This window comes from Anopheles coluzzii, chromosome 2, assembly GCF_943734685.1.
Source record: "Anopheles coluzzii chromosome 2, AcolN3, whole genome shotgun sequence".
Lineage (NCBI taxonomy): Eukaryota > Metazoa > Arthropoda > Insecta > Diptera > Culicidae > Anopheles > Anopheles coluzzii.
The window spans coordinates 3307724-3325563 of NC_064670.1; the positions used below are offsets into that span (position 1 = coordinate 3307724).

Sequence of the window (17840 nt, forward strand, 5' to 3'; positions counted from 1 at the left end):
TTTGGAGCCGCTTCAGAAAATATGTTATTTTTCCATGTTTTTTACCTTAACTGGACTGGAAAAGCTTTGTAATTGATAGATGAATATGTTGTGCAAGTATTTCAGCCGTTTTCGCATCGAAAAACGGCGAAAATACTAATTAATTTTGAGATCCGGCACGACCATTCCCTTGTAGACGAAAAAAAGCTTCCACCAGCCGCCGCCAGATGCGCTAGTGAAAATCAAAATTACGCTTGCGAGTACGATCAATGTAGCCCGGCCTTAAGTATTCACTTGGTGACAATTTGAATAAAGATATGCTAAGAATAAAAAAAAAGAGTTGCAATGAATACGATGTTGTGAACTGAAAGAAACTGGCAATTACACAAAATGATCCATGAACATGTGTTTACACTTCGTCGATAAACGGTCACTTTGAAAGAAACACATTAGCGGCCGCTAGCGCCATTAGCGGACAGTAGCTCAACTACAGGCGCTGTCAAACCGATGCGATGTCATGCCAAAGTGCCCATGCAGCAAAAATCGATGTGCTTTCTCGCTCAGGCAAATGTGATTGTAGCTGCGCGCAAGAGCGAGAAATATCGCTGGGCCCAGTGATTCATTTGTTTACAAAACAGCGCGCAACAGAGTTTGGTTTGTGAATTTCTCCAATTTACCGAAAGTTTCCGTAATATTCCACCATGGCGAAGCCGGGAGAACGGGCCCTGCAAGCCATCAAGGAGCAAAGTAAAGCGGTCACAGTATTTAAAACACCCATCGTGCCCAAGGCCAAAGCAAAGGACAAAATCATCCTCACGGAGGAGGAATACCTACAGGTGCGGAGCGATTGTATGGTTCCGGGATGAACGTCCTCTAACTTGTTCTTTCTCTTCTGTTTGCAGGAAATGGGCAAAATCATTCAGCGGGACTTTTTTCCCGACTTGCAGAAACTGAAGGCACAGAACGAATATCTGGATGCGCTGGCTAGCAATGATGTTTGCAAATTGAGGCAGATTTTTTCCAAGTACAGTTCCAAAAGACCAAACTCATCCCGTTTAGGTAATTGTCGCAGTTCCCGCTGCGGGTATCTCACTGTTTGTTACATATATTAATCTTTCGTCTTGGTTTGCAGCTAGTCCCGCCACGTTCGAGACACCACTACCGGAAGCGACACCAGCCAGCGAAGCGCCACCATCGATCCGGTCGACCTCCAGCGTTGGTTCAAACAAATCGACCAAAACGCTCGGAGACAAGCACTCGTTGGACAGCTTCCTGCAGACGTACACCAGCGAGGACAATGACAGCTTCCAGGAGATCATCGAAACGGCTGACCGGAAGCTGCGTCAAAAGTTTGCCGTGCTGTACCAAGCCGAAGGTACGACCGCCATCGAGATGGGCAAGTGCCTAGCCCTGCCGAGCATCGAGCAGCAGTTTAACCAGCAAGAGCGACCCAAGCAGCTCGATATGTGGCGGTACACGAACAAAAACTACATCATGTACACCCCGGACGGTGTGGAGCTGACCAAGGAGGAGCAGCTGGAAATGGCAAAGCGGAAGCAGGAAATCAACCACAACAGCACGCGCCTCCATCACAATCCGTTCAACGAGCAAGACAGCCGGCAGGCGATCGTGGAGGCGGCCAAAACGCAGGCCAAACATCTGCCGGAGAAAATCGGCGTGGACGGTCGTGTGATGGATCAGTCCCTGGGCGAATCGCCACAGGTGCGGGGCTTCGGGTTCGTGAAGAGTCCCTCCCCCTGTCCGGGCGTTACGGACAGTCCGCTGTTTACGTGGGGTGAGATCGAAGGCACTCCGTTCCGGTTGGACGGCGGAGACACACCGCTCCATCCGTCGGCCGGTAGACCGTCGTTCCGTATCATGGAAACGTCGAAGCGCGAAAATTTGGCCCTACAGCTGGCGGAAAAGGCGGCCGAGCAGTCGCGGGAGAAGAAAGCGAAGGCGATCGAAGCGGCACGGCGCAACATTGCTTCACCGCTGGTGCGCAGCTCGTTCGATCGGTTGGCCAGCATGTCACCGGCCGCCCGTCGGTTGGCTACCAACAAGCTCGGCTTTCTGGCCACACCTAGCCCGCTCGCATCACCCGCCAGCTCCTGTGGATTGAAAACACCCGTAATGGTAAGTGGAAGTGGTCGGCGTAGTGGTGGTGGTGGTGGTGGTAGTAGTGTTGGTAGTAAAGCTAAGCCACGCCATGTTACACCTTCTCCGAGACCGATGGTAAGAAGGAAGACACCTCTGGTGGGAGCGACCGGATCTTCGAAGGCTACATCAACGGATCTGACAGACGACCTGCTGGATATTCCGAGCGGCGGCAAGCGTCAGAAGGCTGCCGATTTCTTTTGAGGCATTGAAGTGATCGAGTACCGATCTAGAAAATATAACAGACTTTTACAATGTAGCCAACGGTGGCAATTGCTTGAAAAAGGGGTCTCGATTTACATCCGAATTAATTGTTGTGCAAAATTGGGGTATTTGGCGAGGCCAACGTGGATGGAAAATGGTCATGGCCTATTACTAAGAGCAGTTGTATGCGGCTAGCAAATGTTGGCTAGCAACCAACTATTTGCTACATTGAGACCACGGTCACATGAACAAAGAAGGCTAGTTAACGACTGGCGGACGAAGAGACTAGACGAAAAGCAGAAAACAGTGAGTAAGATTTAGATAGTATTTGATTAGGGTTTTATTTCCTGTTTTCATACACATGAACTGCACTTTTGAAGTTCTGTACACGGTCACTTACTTTATTTCTAAGGAACACACTAATACAACTCCATCTAACACGAAAGGGCGCTAATTCTACGACATTTTCTATTCGACCCATACCGGCACTACATCCGCTAAATGCTACATTTAAGAGTAAACTAACGCACCATGCGTTATGTTTTCATGAGATCCAGCAGCAGACGCTCGATCGCCACTTCACCGACCGTTTTGCGAAACAGCATCTCCTGCAGTACCTTCGCATTGGCCGCGGCCTTAATGGCCGGCAGAAGTAGCAGCAGATGGCCCAACCTGACGCCGCCACACTTTTCGTGCAGCAGTGCAACGGTTTGGTCTTGAAGCAGCAAAACCTCGTGCGCAGCGTATAGTCGGGGTTGATCCGGTCGGAACAGTACCAGCGCTTTCAGGCAGGCCGCCTCGCGATAGTCCACCCGTGCGATGCCAAACTGCTGGATGGCGCTCTGCAGCTTCACGGCCTGTGGATTCCGCGCAATGAATTCTAGGGATGAAATTCAACAATGGACAAAACAATCGCATTAGATTTGAAAGTGACGCAAGTGCGACAAGCTGCCCTACCATTGTCGATCGGCAATCCCCACTGTGCGGCAGTGATAACGAACAGTTCGGCCCATGCCTCCTCTAGCAGCAGCTTTTGATCGTTGGCGGGCAGCTGCAGGAACGAGGGCACCGTTTTCGCCCACTTCACTGCCAGAAAGAGCAGCTTGGCGGCAGACTCTAGCAGCATGTCTGTTTCGCTCTTGACGGCGTGCATCGAACCGGTGATACTGCCTGGTTGGCCAAACAATACCGAATGATGGTACTGCTGTTGCTGCTGCTGCTGCTGCTGCTGCTGCTGGCCACTCGAGCCACGGGGAGGACTTTCCTCACCCGTGCTGCTGACTTCGTTCTCCTTCGCCGAGCTGAGACTTAGGATCGAACTGATCGAGTGGATTGGTGGCGGTGCCGGAAGAACCAGCGAGTCTCCCGTGATGCTGTTGAACATGGATTCCGTGATCGTGGTGGTCATCTGGCTTCCCTCGCTCACCAGGTTCGCTTTAGAGACCGCCGTCGAAGCTGGCAGAGGCACTGGCACTTGCACCAGTCCCGAACCCGGCGCTAAGCCCGTGGACGTGGGTTGAAAAGCCGTCGGAGAAGTCCTCCGTGTCGTGGCTGGTGCCGGTGGTGGTGGTGGTGGTGGTATTGGCGGTGGAAAGTGATCAAAGCTGGTGGAGTTGGCCGCGGCAGCTGCGAGCGACTGGGCCGCGTATGGCGAGAGAAAACGGCCCGGATCGGCGATGGGCGCAAATGGTCCGGAAGCCGCTGCCGCTGTGATATGCAGTGGAAGTGGGAAGAATAGGTTGGCCTGGGGCAGGGCGGCGAAGGACGTCCGGGCTGCGTAGTAATCGCCATGTGCGGAGAGACCACTTACGGTCGCAGTCAGCGGAGTACAGTTCCGGGGTGCTCGCTCATGTTGGACGGCTGACGGTAGGGGAAATGGGGGGGAAACCAGGGAGACAGAGCAGAAGAAATTCGATGTATAAGTTAAACGCTATCCGGACTGGGGGAACACTCAACGCAGGAGAAAGCTACAACCGTGACAGCCGGTCCGGTTCCCATGATGCTGATTATTATGTCGCGAAGAAACACACATACAAACACCACCCGACAACACCACCGGGTCGTGTCCACCATTGTGTTACCCCAGTTTACTGATGCACGATTAAAGGGGAACGGTTTTGGGTGCAGAAAGGTTGAAAAAAAGGAACTCCAGCAATGGTCAACTGTTCCGAATGATTGAAGTTGACCAGCAATCAACTTCTTGGCTTGGCCGGAAGTATCCTTATCAATCATAGAAGGATTTGGTTAGTAAATTATTCGAACATAGAACATTTCTACGGAAGACTCCCTAAGGAATCTGGCAAATACCTCTTTTAAACATGTTTCTGAAGAAATGGGATGTTTCAAACGCACCGAAAACGCATCCTCTTATCGTACCATCTTTTGGCTGCACTTATGGTAAATTTTCCAACACCTTCAACTTCCCGCCATCAGATTGGAACGGCTCGAATTAAACAAACATTTTCTTTGGGCACTTTCCCCCTTCCGGACCTACTCCATTCCGGAGCAATAATGGCCCGTCATTACGAGGCTCTAGTGCTGGTCTGTTATCACAGGAGGAGCATCGGGAATGAAAACAAAACCAAATTTTTATGATGTGAAGCAACCAACTGGCCAAACATCGACGGATATCGGATCTAGCTTTAGCTGTAAGTTGGATGCTTTCACCCTCCGGCCCTTCTCCAAAAATGCAGGGAATGGAAGCATTTTCGTTTGGTTGAAAATTTGAATTCCTGCCTGTGCTGGAGTGAAGAGGGATCGAACGCATTGTCACGTCCTCGGGCACGGGAAGAGCAAGGACTCCGTCGAGGGGAGACGGTTGTTTTGTGTTTCTGTGTCAACATACGGTAGGCAGCGGGTGAAAGTGTCGCTCGAAAGAACTGCACTTAGGGGAAAGAACAGGTAGGGGAATGGATCTCGATATCAATGTAGCTGTGGTGTTAATTGCTCTTAGCGGAAGATTTGTAAATGGAAACTAAAGACATACTTAGGATATGTAGGCTATAAGCTAAATCAAACACATTCAAAGTATGAAATCGAGCAAGGTTTTTAGGAAGAGCTGAAGTTTGAAGTTTTATTAGAACATTTGCATGACATTTTTCAAAATAATGGACAGATGAACATAAAAATCAACATTTCACATATTCAATCAAGAATCTACGAAGTAAACTCAAAAGTGGCATTAGCACGAAAAGATCGTCCAGGACAGAAGAGGGGAAGATCTTTTGCGTTTCCTTGCGTGAGATGGAAAAACCCGTAATCGATCGTGGTCCTTCGCCCGGGACTGTGTTGTGCGACCCGAGGGCCACATCAGCGGCAGATTGTTGATTTAGCAATTAGAAGAGTGTTTTTGGGAGCAAATATTTTCACAATCCGGGCGAAGTAGGGCGCCCGTTCGTTCGACGCAAGTGTCAATCACAGACATGCCAGGGCCCGTGAGGACAGTGAACTTGCCAGGATCGAAAAGCTGACCCCGCTCATGGACCACCTTCCGAAGGTTCGAAGGAAGCGGAAGAGCAAATCCTACCACGTGACGCGTTTTGTGCGGTCGAGTGGTAAACACATCTTTTCAATCGCAGCAAACATTGGGAAGGGTCAGATGTCACCAGAGCAAAGGAGGGAGAGAGAGAGCGAGTAAGAAAGTTGGTATCAGGGGTGCGATGTGGAACATGGTGGCGCTAATTGCGACCAGGCATGTGAGAACGGATACGGTTCAAGTGGCGATACGACAAGTGTTTGATTTCCGGGGTTCGTCTCTTATCCGCGTGGCGCTGTGTCTGTGTTTACATGTGGGTTTGTGTGTGTGTGTGTGTGTGTGTGTGTGTGTGTGTGTGTGTGTGTGTGTGTGTGTGTGTGTGTGTGTGTGTGTGTGTGTGTGTGTGTGTGTGTGTGTGTGTGTGTGTGTGTGTGTGTGTGTGTGTGTGTGTGTGTGTGTGTGTGTGTGTGTGTGTGTGTGTGTGTGTGTGTGTGTGTGTGTGTGTGTGTGTGTGTGTGTGTGTGTGTGTGTGTGTGTGTGTGTGTGTGTGTGTGTGTGTGTGTGTGTGTGTGTGTGTGTGTGTGTGTGTGTGTGTGTGTGTGTGTGTGTGTGTGTGTGTGTGTGTGTGTGTGTGTGTGTGTGTGTGTGTGTGTGTGTGTGTGTGTGTGTGTGTGTGTGTGTGTGTGTGTGTGTGTGTCTGTGTGTGTGTGTGTGTGTGTGTGTGTGTGTGTGTGTGTGTGTGTGTGTGTGTGTGTGTGTGTGTGTGTGTGTGTGTGTGTGTGTGTGTGTGTGTGTGTGTGTGTGTGTGTGTGTGTGTGTGTGTGTGTGTGTGTGTGTGTGTGTGTGTGTGTGTGTGTGTGTGTGTGTGTAACTTACCTTCTCGGCGCATGTTGGCCTGCAGACACTTGGCAAATCGGCACGCCTGGCATTGGTTGCGTCGCGAAACGTCCACCACACACTTGCCGCCCTCTTTGCACACGTACTCGAGATTTCTGTCCGGAAGTGGGAAAACATTCGTAACGATGATGATTTGCTGTACATGAGAACGCTGAGAAACTGTTTCTTCCATCGTCTCAGCACTTTCTTACCTGCGGATGCTGCGCTTGAAGAAACCACGGCAACCATCGCAGGACGGCACACCGTAGTGTTTGCCCGAGGCCCGATCGCCGCAAACCTTGCACAGAGCACCGGGCCCACCGGTTGACACCTTGCCACCGCCTGCTCCGCCACCACCGACGATGTTGTCGTTCATGGAGATGACACACTGGCTGGCGGGAGTAGCCTGAACGAGGGATGGAAAACATGCCTATCAGTACAACATGGATCGTAAAAAGGTAAGAGCAACATCTGGTAAAGACGTTCAAATGGAAAGTTGGAATCTTCAAGTAATGTTCTGGGTTGGTGTTGTTAAGATTTAGTGCAACTTTGCGAAGAGTGCAACTGTGGAAGTATGAAACCCGTGTCAAATAGGAATTCATGTTCTCCATAAGTGTCTAGTGATATTGTTATTGAAATAATATCTCCAATGTCCAATGTCCGAAGCCTCCAATGTCCTATAAACCTGTTCATTTGGTGCCATATTTTCCGTACGATCGTACATTCCTGATTACGATCCTTTCGCGCCTTAATTGCCCGATAGGCATCGGTCATTAGAACCCGAACCGTAGATACAGGATATCGAATCACAAAATGCCATCACATTAGCGTTCGCTTAATGACTCGCTCGTGCTCTATTTAACCTCCGGGGCTCGATTGTTTTGGGTACGAAAATAGATACACAGATAAAGATTGCTCCAAAAAAGCGCACCAAACCGAATCAAATGCCAGCTGTTAAACGTGACGCCAGAATAGGAACAACATTGAATAAGTACCCTCGAGTAACCACCACCACCACACGTGTGCCGCATTATCCCTTTCATCGAAAAAAGGATACAACAAACATACACAAACGCCCTAGACGGGGATTGGGCCTGATGCCGTCATTAACAGTAGCTGGCAGCGGTGACAAAACAAAAATGCATAAACCTTCTCCAACAACCCCTCGTGTAAATTGGACAGGTTTCAATAATAACGCATAAGGATACATACATTGACGAAACGTCGACTTCCGGGACGCGAGAGAGAGAGAGAGAGGGAGATATGTCGATAGCGGTTCGATCTGGCCCGATTGAAAGGGCGAAAAAGGGGGAAAAAGCAAAAAACTTTGGAGGGAAAGGCGGAAAATCACTTCAAATGCAATAATAATGAAGCGTGTGTAAATCGACGGCGGCAGCACGTGACTCATGAGAACTGAGGAACTTCTGCGGAAGTTCGGAGCAGCAACACATGTGTGTGTGTGTGTGTGTGTGGATCAAGCAAGCAAAAACGGCATTCGTCCGTCAGTGTGTGAAGCAATGTGTTGCCTAGGACGATGATGGATGGGGAAAAGGAGTTTAAAAAAGTTTAGTTTCGAAAGAAGGATTCACGTCGGAGACGAGAAAATCATTTTCCATGGGTAAAGTTTTTTGAAGCAAGATTTTCCCTTTTTTTGCCCAAAACAACGATGTGCGGACGGGTTGCCTGCTCCCCTTTTCCACTGCATTATTGAACAGTGCTACAGTATCGGACAGAAAGATAGGGCATTGGGTTTTTAACGCACCGTGCACCCGTTGGGCCAAGTTTATGAGTGGTTTGTATGTGTTTGTGTTTGTGTGTGTGTGTATGTGTGTTTATGTGTGTGTGTGTATGTGTGTGTGCATGTGTGTGTGTGTGTGTGGATGTATGTTTGAATGTGTATTGATGTGTGTGTTTGTTTCACAAGTAGGTCGTTTCGGATAGATTTGTAAGTAGCTTTTTTGTGCTTTGGGTTAGGTTTTTGGTGTGATAAGCAGGACCACCGCCCTCGCGATCAGTGTGTTTTCGATATATTAACAATGTTACGGTCTTCTTTCGCCGTGGTCTTCTGAGGACGTCCGGTTGACTTGCGCGTTTCGGTTGTCCAAGCGCGTTTCAGTTGTCTAAGCACGTTTCGGTTGTCCGAAGCGCGTTTGCCACAAAAGTGCGCGATCGTTCCATTACGAACTCGATCCTTTTGCGCTTAATGCCAGCAGCAGCCATTCGCTTTTACATATGGCGCTGATAATCGGTACAACGTTTACCTCGACCCATTGTTACTAACATTGCTTGCTTGGACCGTCAAGAACGCGCTGGTTAAAAACTTGGACACGGCTGATCCCGTGCTCTGCCTGCGTTCTACTTCTATACGCGATGAATAACATCGTTGTCGAGCAGCGAAAACATCGCATGGATAAAAACTATCAACGAGTACGCGAGTAAGCGTCTTCCCTTCAAAATCGAGAACAGAATACTGCCGCGCTCATGAAACAAAACGCCCATTGAAAAGAACAACTGCGCGCCAGCTCAATGCACGCACAAAGTTTACCATTCGCACACAACGTGCAACGCAGAGATGCACGAAGGCCTTTCAATGGCGTGCACTGGAGAAACACCTGTGAGAGAATGCCAAGTTCATTGCTATTGTGCGTGTGTCCATTTCCATTCATGAAACAGCAGACCTGCGTTTTCGTCCGAGGAACAAGGGTTGCTGTCGATGCAAACTTTAGTTTTTATCCAAGTGTAAACGCACAATGTTTCACATGATATCACACATAATAAGAATAATTTCAACGCAATATGACATCATGGCAAGCTATGTTTTTCAGACACAAACCCGCGCACTTGCAAATACATATTAAAAAGCACACTCACTTTCTACTACTACACACACACACATGCACACACACACACACACACACACACAAACACACACACACACACACACACACACACACACACACACACACACACACACACACATACACACACACATACACACATACACACACACAAACACGAGTAACGTGGCAAAACAAGTGCACGGTGCATTGAAAAAAAAGGGTCCTATCTTAATGTCCGATACTGTACCTTCTGGCCACTGGCGGCAAAGATATTAATTTCCCATCATTGCATACTGGCGCGAGGAGCCTGGGTTGCGCAGGACACGGGTAGCACACAGGTGTACCGGAAATCGAGACACGAGCCACAATTATAATTACCGACCGGAGCCAACCGAAGCTCAGCTCGCCGGAGGGAAAACAATACAACCGACGACGCGTGCAGCAAATTATGCGGTAAACGGTTTGACTTTTCACTTTGCCCCCAGTCCGCCTGGAAAAGTGCCGCGCCGGTGAAATGTCAAGTAGTAGGGGTGTCTCTCGTCGGCTTAGGCACCCCTGCTGGAGGGGTATTGGATGAATTGGGCGGTGTGTGTGTGTAATAAGGTAGTACTTAGTATAGCATTTCCTGTAAGGCGCTTTAGGAGAGGAGTGATATGAAAATTAATATTTTTTCCAATGAAAAACATATTGTGATTGTTGCGGTTTTTAGCAAATTGGGGAATGGAGTTTTTGTTCGCAAAAGGGATATATTGAAGGAATAGGGAAAAGTCAATTGAAAAATCAATTACAGCCACAAGATCGTTACGGTTTGTTGGATAATTTCTCCTTCAAAGTTTGATTGATCGGTGTGTTGAAAAAATGAAAAATTACCAAAAAAACTGATCAAATTAAAAAACTCTGCGTGGAATCTTAGAAACTATGCAATAACATTTTAGAAATATGCTTAAAAAAATAACCTTTAGCTATCTACACTCTTTACTATAAATTGCATAAAAATTGTAAAAATGTAAAATTTTTAATTATTTTTTCTTATCGACAAATTGAGACAGAAAAGAGCTAATTTCTATGAGGCCATGTGGCACAACAACCGCTGCCGGTCAAGGCCTGCCTGTACCCACTAGTGAAGTGGGCTTGGCTTTAGGGTGCCATATCGCATGTACATCTTAGAGAATGTTCACCTTAGAGAGATCTTCATCTTTAAGAGACATAGAATGCGGGATCGAAATTCACCTTAAAGAAACAAATAATCTTGCAGAGACTACATCTTAGAGAGATTTCACTGTATTAAGATCAGCGCTGTCAACGGCTGGGATGTGACACATTTTATGTCCAGCCTTGCAGGCCGAAGCCTCTTCTTCTCCTCATTTGGCACAATAACCCTAGTTAGAGAGTCAGAGGCCAGCCATAAAAGCTAATTTTGAATTTGGCTGTCTTTGACTGTTCGTTTTAACCATAAGAGGATAGCCAATTCTGCGGAATCTGAATGGGATTTGGTTAGTTCGTATGGCGTGACGTTTGTACTATGCGACCGGCACACACAGAACATCATTAGATAGTGAAAATTAAATTCAATTAATTTGAGGTAATATCGAAATTGGTAATTGTCATATTAATTTGCCCTGTATATTGTCGTTGTTGTTATTCTAATTTAAATTTCACCACCACAACAATAACTTTGGTTCATAAACACTGTATATTAAGCCCGGAGTATCTTCACAATAGGGTTGCAACAATGAAGCTGCACTGTAACTAATCCATCCTTTGAATCCCCTTGCCCAAGCCTTTTACATCTACACCGGCGGAGCACGCCATGAGTCGATAAGTTTGTCGACAACAATAATGGTTTAACAAAAAAAAGCTGATTAATCATTTATTGACTATCGATAGCATGGGCAGAGCGGTGTCCCAACATAATTGACGTCAACGTAAATCCATTGATTCGGCTATTGAAACACGTCGATGGATGATGACACCTTTTGACACCCGGGAAAAGGTGTGGATGGGTTGGCGAAAGTTGAAATTTGCATTTTATCAAATCATCGAGAAACGGCACAGCTGGTCGCCGTTGGGACTTTGGGAGGAGCATAATAATTTAGAAGGATCACAGGATGAGCTAACAGTAGTGTATGAACCAATCGTTTTAAGTATTTGTGTTTGCTTAAATTTCCTAAAAATCCTCTCAAAAACTGCAAACAGAGCTTGAAGACGATCAAAATTTCTGTGTTAAACAGAGCCTGTTTAGAGCATGTGAATTTGAAGATTCATGTTGAATACAAATAGATCTATTAATTGTGGTTGGATGCAAGCGAAATTCATAATAAGTATGAGTTTATTTTGATGTATTGCTTTACAATTTAGAAATATTGTGTGTTGTAGAAATTTAACCCAGTAAATTCACTACGAATTCCTAGTTCATCATTTCATTTTACTGCTACATGCAAACGAAAAGGCAACTTACTACAAATGCCAACCAAATCGCCGTGGGTGAAATATCCTTGCAACACCGTCGGAATTGTCCGGGTGATGTGATGTTGTATTAAGCACTTGTCATAACCCACTTAAGCACATCAATGCAACGCACACACTCACATACACTATTACAAGATGAACCCGGAATGTCCTGACAAGTGTTTCAATCGTCCAGATCACACCACTACTGCTTGCTTGCCGTTCCGATTGACGTTCCGGTTGCAATTGATGCTCGAGCGCATGTTGGACGGCTTGTCGAGCCGTCGAGTTTTGAGGTTTGACCTCCGACCAGACGATCCCTCGGTCTCCTGGCTGTGATCGGGATCTCCGTCCCACAACCGCCACCCCAGCTCAGCTGCTCTCAGCCCTACAACCCCACCCATCAGATGGTGATGGTGGCTAGGAGCCATTTGCAAAAGTAGGTGTGGTTTCGACCCGACCATATCGAGCCACACAGCGCGCATGACTCCTGCCTGTCGATGGTGGCTGGTTAGTGCGAGGGACGACATGGCGGGACATGGTGGGACGAATCGAAAGGCTGACTTTATGCCCGGGTTCGATTTGTTTGTTGGCCAGGATCCACACCAAACGGGGGAAGGTCAAAGCACAAAGGACAACGCGTACACACAGCCAGGACAGCCAGGTCAGAGGAAGGGAGTTGTGCTGCTGCTCACAAAAGGACACCGATTGCTCTGCCAAACACGGAACCGAGGACACGATGATGCGACCGCCGGGATCGTCCGCTCAATGGGCCGCACGTGTGGCTCCTCCCATGGCATCCCCAGATGGCAAAGGCCTGATGGGTCGGTAAGGTGTGTGGACGTGCGTTTTCCGGTGGTAGCCCCCTTTTGCATAATTTACCGTGCACACACAGAAAGCTTTCATGTCCTTCTTTCCTGGACCAAAGTGGGGCGCCATGTTGTGGTGTGTTTCGGTGGGCCACGGTGGGATTGTATTGTTTAGCGATTGGCAACCATTGAGTGGAGGGAAAATGCGATTGTTTGGCCTTTTCACGAAGAAGTACTGCAAAGGAACCTTTAAAAAAGACGACTATAGTGTCCTTAAAGTAAAACGCCGATTCAAGTATTCATTTTGAGTGTTCTAAGAGACTTTCATGGAGCGTTTATGATTGTTGGCATTTCGTGAAAGCCTCAACTGGTATCTATGTAACTGTTAGCTATGAAATTTAGCTCCTAATTGCTCAAAATACCCAGCGAAGAAAAGCCTATTGGGTTTGTGTATTTTATATAAAAGGAATATGATGAATTTTGATGAAAGACAATGAGAGGATAAGGAGCAGAGCAGCTCCACTTATAGGTCACATAATAGTGAATTTGATACAGTTGTTCTTCTTCTTCTATTTGCCGTAACGTCCTACAATGACATGCCGGCCTATAAGGCTTTCTAGACTTAATTCACTACCACGCCGGGATAGGATAATAGTCACTTCCTGCGACGGTCCATTGTAGGCTTGAACCCATGATCCCATATGACGGGCATGTTGCATTCAGTCGATCGAGTTGACGATTGTACCACGGAACAGCAACTACATACAAACGTGATACAAACGTTTTTAAAGAGTAAACCCCAATAACAAGCACAAACCATGTGGGGCGGGTAAATCCTGACTGACACGGTTCGTCATGGTTGGAATAAATTATTGATTTATGATTTTTTTCTTTTGCTTTACATTGTCCGACATTGTTGTCTTGATGTCCGACTAGTGTTGCTTATTCTTATTAAAATTGGTGTTAGTATAAGTTTCGAAAGGGCCTTCCTTCCATTCGAATCGATAATAATAGGACTAGATTGGGGAAGAATGTATAAATGGGAGCAATCCATCGATTGCTAGAACTCCTTTTACGGGGTTTAGCTAGCTGAAATCATAATCGAAACACACATTTATACTCTAGCAACACATTTATCGAAAAAACAAACACACCAGCCACGCGATTCCATCGTGTAATAAATATGTTCATGTGTATAATATATTTTCTTTTCCAATGTTTCGCAGTTTGTTCTATTTATACAATCGTAATAGCGTAAATATCTAGATCAGTTCGAAGCGTTTTGTGGTTTTCGAAGGAAAGGGAACGCAAACGTTGGCGACAGAAAAAGGGGATGCTTCCACCAACTTACAATAAACGGTTTCAGTTTGTTGGTGTTGTAGTAAAGGAGAAAAAAAGGAATGATGGATTAGGCAGGACGAATGAAGCAAGCATTTTTGTTTCGCTTCTGATTCGATCCTTGATACTGGGCATTGTAGTTAGACCGTTGTCCTCGTCGTTCTATGCACTTTTGTGTGAAAGACATTGGATTACTGTAACAAGTTACGCCGTAGTAGTGTATGGAGCGGAACTTTCCGTAAGCAATCATTAAACCACCACAGCCACGATCTTGTAACGATGTGTTAACACAAAGCGGAAGAGAAAAACGGCAGGATAGAAGAAAGTTAGTAAGATAGATTGTGTGTGAGAGAGAGAAAGAGATAGGATATGGAAACCCCCGGCACAGAGTGTCCGTTTCCCACTGAAGAGATTAATTATGTTAGTGAATCGATTGCAACGTGCGCGTTTCAAAACTTAACAAAAGCAACAGTACACCCACACACGCACGCACGCACGCAAACATTCGCGTGTGACCAGTTAAAGTAACGACTGCTCGACCAGAATGCGCTCGAAGCCGGGCGGTGGCCCGTACGCGAAGTTATCCAGCACAATGTCCAGAATCGCACCATCGTCCACGAACAGACAGGGATAGACGGTTCCGCGCACATTCAGCACCGGCACGTTCAGATTCTTGCCGTTCAGGTAGAAGTTCAGCTCGACGTGGTCGTACGCGACGCCTATCGTGTCGCCTTCCTGGGGCAATCCACTTTCCCCGCTGCCGCCGGGTGGGGAAGCGGATGAAGGGAATGCGGGAGGCGCTGAGATGGGCGAGAGATCGACGGGCACTGTGCCGGGGACGGTGTGTCCCGGTGAGTTTTGTCCCCCGTTTGGTACCGCACTCCCTTTGCTGGCGTCCAGCCGATAGATGACGTCGCCCCCGTGCAGTACGAGATGGTTGGAGTTGAGACACCACGATTCCCGGTCCTTACCGCCGACCGATTGGTTCAGGTCCGTTTGCTGCGTGGCCAGCCCGATCGACCAGTGGCCGGACTGCTGCAGCTTCACCTCGAAATACGATTTGGATTGGACGAGCGGTGCGTTTGCCAGTACGCCACCGGTTCCGCAGGCTCGCAGTCCGTTTTTGATGATGACCACTTCATGGCCTGCAAAAGGGTAGCAGATGAATCGGTCAATGAAAGAGTGAGTGAGAAAATGCCCCGCATCCCCTCCACCTACCCATATGTGACGAGTCCAGTTGTACCGGGTTGGCTGTTTTCGTGATGTGCACGGACTGAGCCGGCAGCACACCGTTGAGGCAGTTCTTCAAACAGCAAAACATTTCACAGCCACGTACGATAGGAAGGATAGAAAGGATTGTGTTTCTTTTTAGTTGAGAGAAAGCTCCAGCTGTGTGTTCTACATTGCCCGTTTTCTTCCGTTCCCCTGAGCACTGAGCCGTCCGAGGCCGAACAGCTGGCAGCAGCACACACGCGTGTGGCGGCACGGCGCAAAAGGTTTGTTGACCGGTTTTCTACAACTCGCTCCTGCTTCACTATTGTTTAAACATTTTTCACGAAAAACGACAGAGGAAACACGTTTTAATGCGATAAGAAATATGCGCACCGATTTGCATTAATAATGTTTGGTGGTATTTTTTTGTGTTGTTGTTTTCGGGCTGTCAAATCGTCACCATGTTCGACAGTGGCGCTAGTTCGAATGTGCGTGTTTCGAAAATGACCCATTCCTACCCACCAAAACTGGAGAAAAATTACAAAATTATTGCTAATTGTAATGAAATTGGAACATTTTGAGTCAAATAATCAATTCCTTTGGCTTTTGCATCACGAGAGTACATTAACTACGAATAACACATGCATTATTTGTTTGTAAAATTAGCATTGAGGTCTTTCTTGTATGATAATTTTGAATTGACAGTTTGCATCGTCGTTGACATCGTCAAAAAAGCGTATTGATGCCGGAAAAGCAGATTTTCTCAGAAGAACTACTTATCAGTATTCAAATAACCACGGAAAAATCTGGTTGGAAATGAACAATGTATTTTCTTTCATATTTTCTAAGCTTCGAAACGCATTTTGGTATAAACATGGCCCGGGTACGACTATGTTAGACAGTTTATTTTATCTTTAATTAGTTTGGATTTGTTGGTTGTGTTTTTTTTTATCAAGTATGCAATACGAGTATGAGTTAACAGGATGAAAAAAAAACTCCCTAACGATATACCGCATTAGACACGTGCACACGTGCGCCGTTTGTATCGTGGGACCAAATGTCGTATCCCTGCACAGACGACTCTTCATTGCATCGCGCACTGCTTGACTTCTGGAGAGAAGAGATAGAGGAGTCTTGATCTTCCCGCAATTTGTATAGCATTCTTGTCTTTAAATATATTAGTCTTCACAGAATGATACGCGCCATTTTCGACGCAACCGGTAGGAAAGGGTTCATTAAATTCGATTTAGCTCTCACACCGACGCACTCAACGTTCAACGCGGGGGTGGAGGTTTTGCATTTCCGTTCGTGTGTTTTTGTTTGTTATCACTTGCAACGCTTTCTCTTTCTCGCTGCTAACACTTTCCACCAATGCATGAATGGGAACATGGGAATAAAACACACATATTGAGCGCAATTACGACAGATTGTCTAAAATAGGTTTGTTAAAAGCATTTGCAAACTAAAACAAACCTTCTTTCTCTGCTTACCTTAACCGAGATCGTTTAAATTAACATTGAAGCAAATAAGTCCGTCGTATGCTGTACAGAGCGAACATTTTTCTAATAGCAAAAGAGTTTCTATTCTTTTTGAAACGAACAAAAAATACAATAACCAAACTAACTAACTAATTAGGAGCGCCTAGCCTTGGTGCGCCTTGGTGTAGGTAGCTCTATATTCTTCACCCTCTGCTCTCCATCCTCATTCTACTTTCCTATCCTCATCCTGCCTTCATCATCATCATCATCATTATCATCTCGTATGCAGTAGTGCGTATCGTCCCTGATACTATTTTTTATAAGTAGCTATAGTTAGTCACTGTCATTTGTTAAGCAGTTTGCTGTTTGCTTTATCGGCTCTTTCCCCCCGTTTTTGCCGAGATAATAAATAAGTGTCATTAAATTAAGCGATCACCACACGTGTGCCACGTGTAACGTGGCTGCTGGGACATTGCGTACTGTACGCCTCGCGCCAACGGCTAAATTAAGCTCTAACAGTTCTCCCTCCCTGTGCACCCCCCCCCCCCCCCCCTTGTAGCCACCGTAATCCATGGTTGGGGTTGGGCGTTCGTGCACGTTTTGTTTGAGTTTTGCTTCTTACGTTACTATTACAATCACTTTCCACGTAAACTACTCGCATCTCGCTCCTCTTGCGCATTGTTTTGCGCTACAATCCCACGTGTACGCATCCTTTCGAAGGATGTCCACCAACCACTACACTTCCTACACGTCTTTTACAGGGTTTCCCACGATTTATTGGTTGGTTCCCACGATTTATTGGTGCGTTCCCACGATTTTTTGGTCATTTCCCATAATTTTTTGGTAGCAACCCACGATTTATTGGTCGGTTCCCAAATATTATTGGTCGGTTCCCAAATATTATTGGTCGTTTCCCAAATATTATTGGTCGGTATTATATTATACTATATTTGGGAACCGACCAATAATATTTGGGAAACGACCAATAATATTTGGGAACCGACCAATAATATTTGGGAACCGA

General features: G+C 46.7%; 3 protein-coding genes across 3 annotated transcripts; 1 reads left to right on the forward strand and 2 right to left on the reverse strand.

Moving 5' to 3' along the window:
- The first annotated feature begins 578 nt into the window (after positions 1–578).
- Positions 579–2395, forward strand: LOC120950711 (splicing factor ESS-2 homolog). Its single transcript, XM_040368967.2, has 3 exons — positions 579–815; positions 882–1038; positions 1112–2395. The coding sequence occupies exons 1-3, from the start codon at positions 681–683 to the stop codon at positions 2338–2340; spliced, it is 1521 nt and encodes a 506-aa protein (XP_040224901.2). The 5' UTR covers positions 579–680; the 3' UTR covers positions 2341–2395.
- Positions 2396–2612: 217 nt separating this feature from the next.
- LOC120952933 (nuclear receptor subfamily 2 group E member 1-like) lies at positions 2613–9338 on the reverse strand. Its single transcript, XM_040372531.2, has 4 exons — positions 6904–9338; positions 6692–6807; positions 3298–4200; positions 2613–3220 (listed from the first exon to the last, which is right to left on the reverse strand). Exons 1-4 carry the CDS (start codon positions 7065–7067, stop codon positions 2877–2879), a joined length of 1527 nt encoding a protein of 508 aa, XP_040228465.2. The 5' UTR covers positions 7068–9338; the 3' UTR covers positions 2613–2876.
- Positions 9339–13953: 4615 nt separating this feature from the next.
- Positions 13954–15794, reverse strand: LOC120951028 (SPRY domain-containing protein 7). The gene is made up of 2 exons (XM_040369504.2): positions 15345–15794; positions 13954–15271 (listed from the first exon to the last, which is right to left on the reverse strand). The coding sequence occupies exons 1-2, from the start codon at positions 15445–15447 to the stop codon at positions 14646–14648; spliced, it is 729 nt and encodes a 242-aa protein (XP_040225438.2). The 5' UTR covers positions 15448–15794; the 3' UTR covers positions 13954–14645.
- Between the last annotated feature and the right edge of the window lie 2046 nt (positions 15795–17840).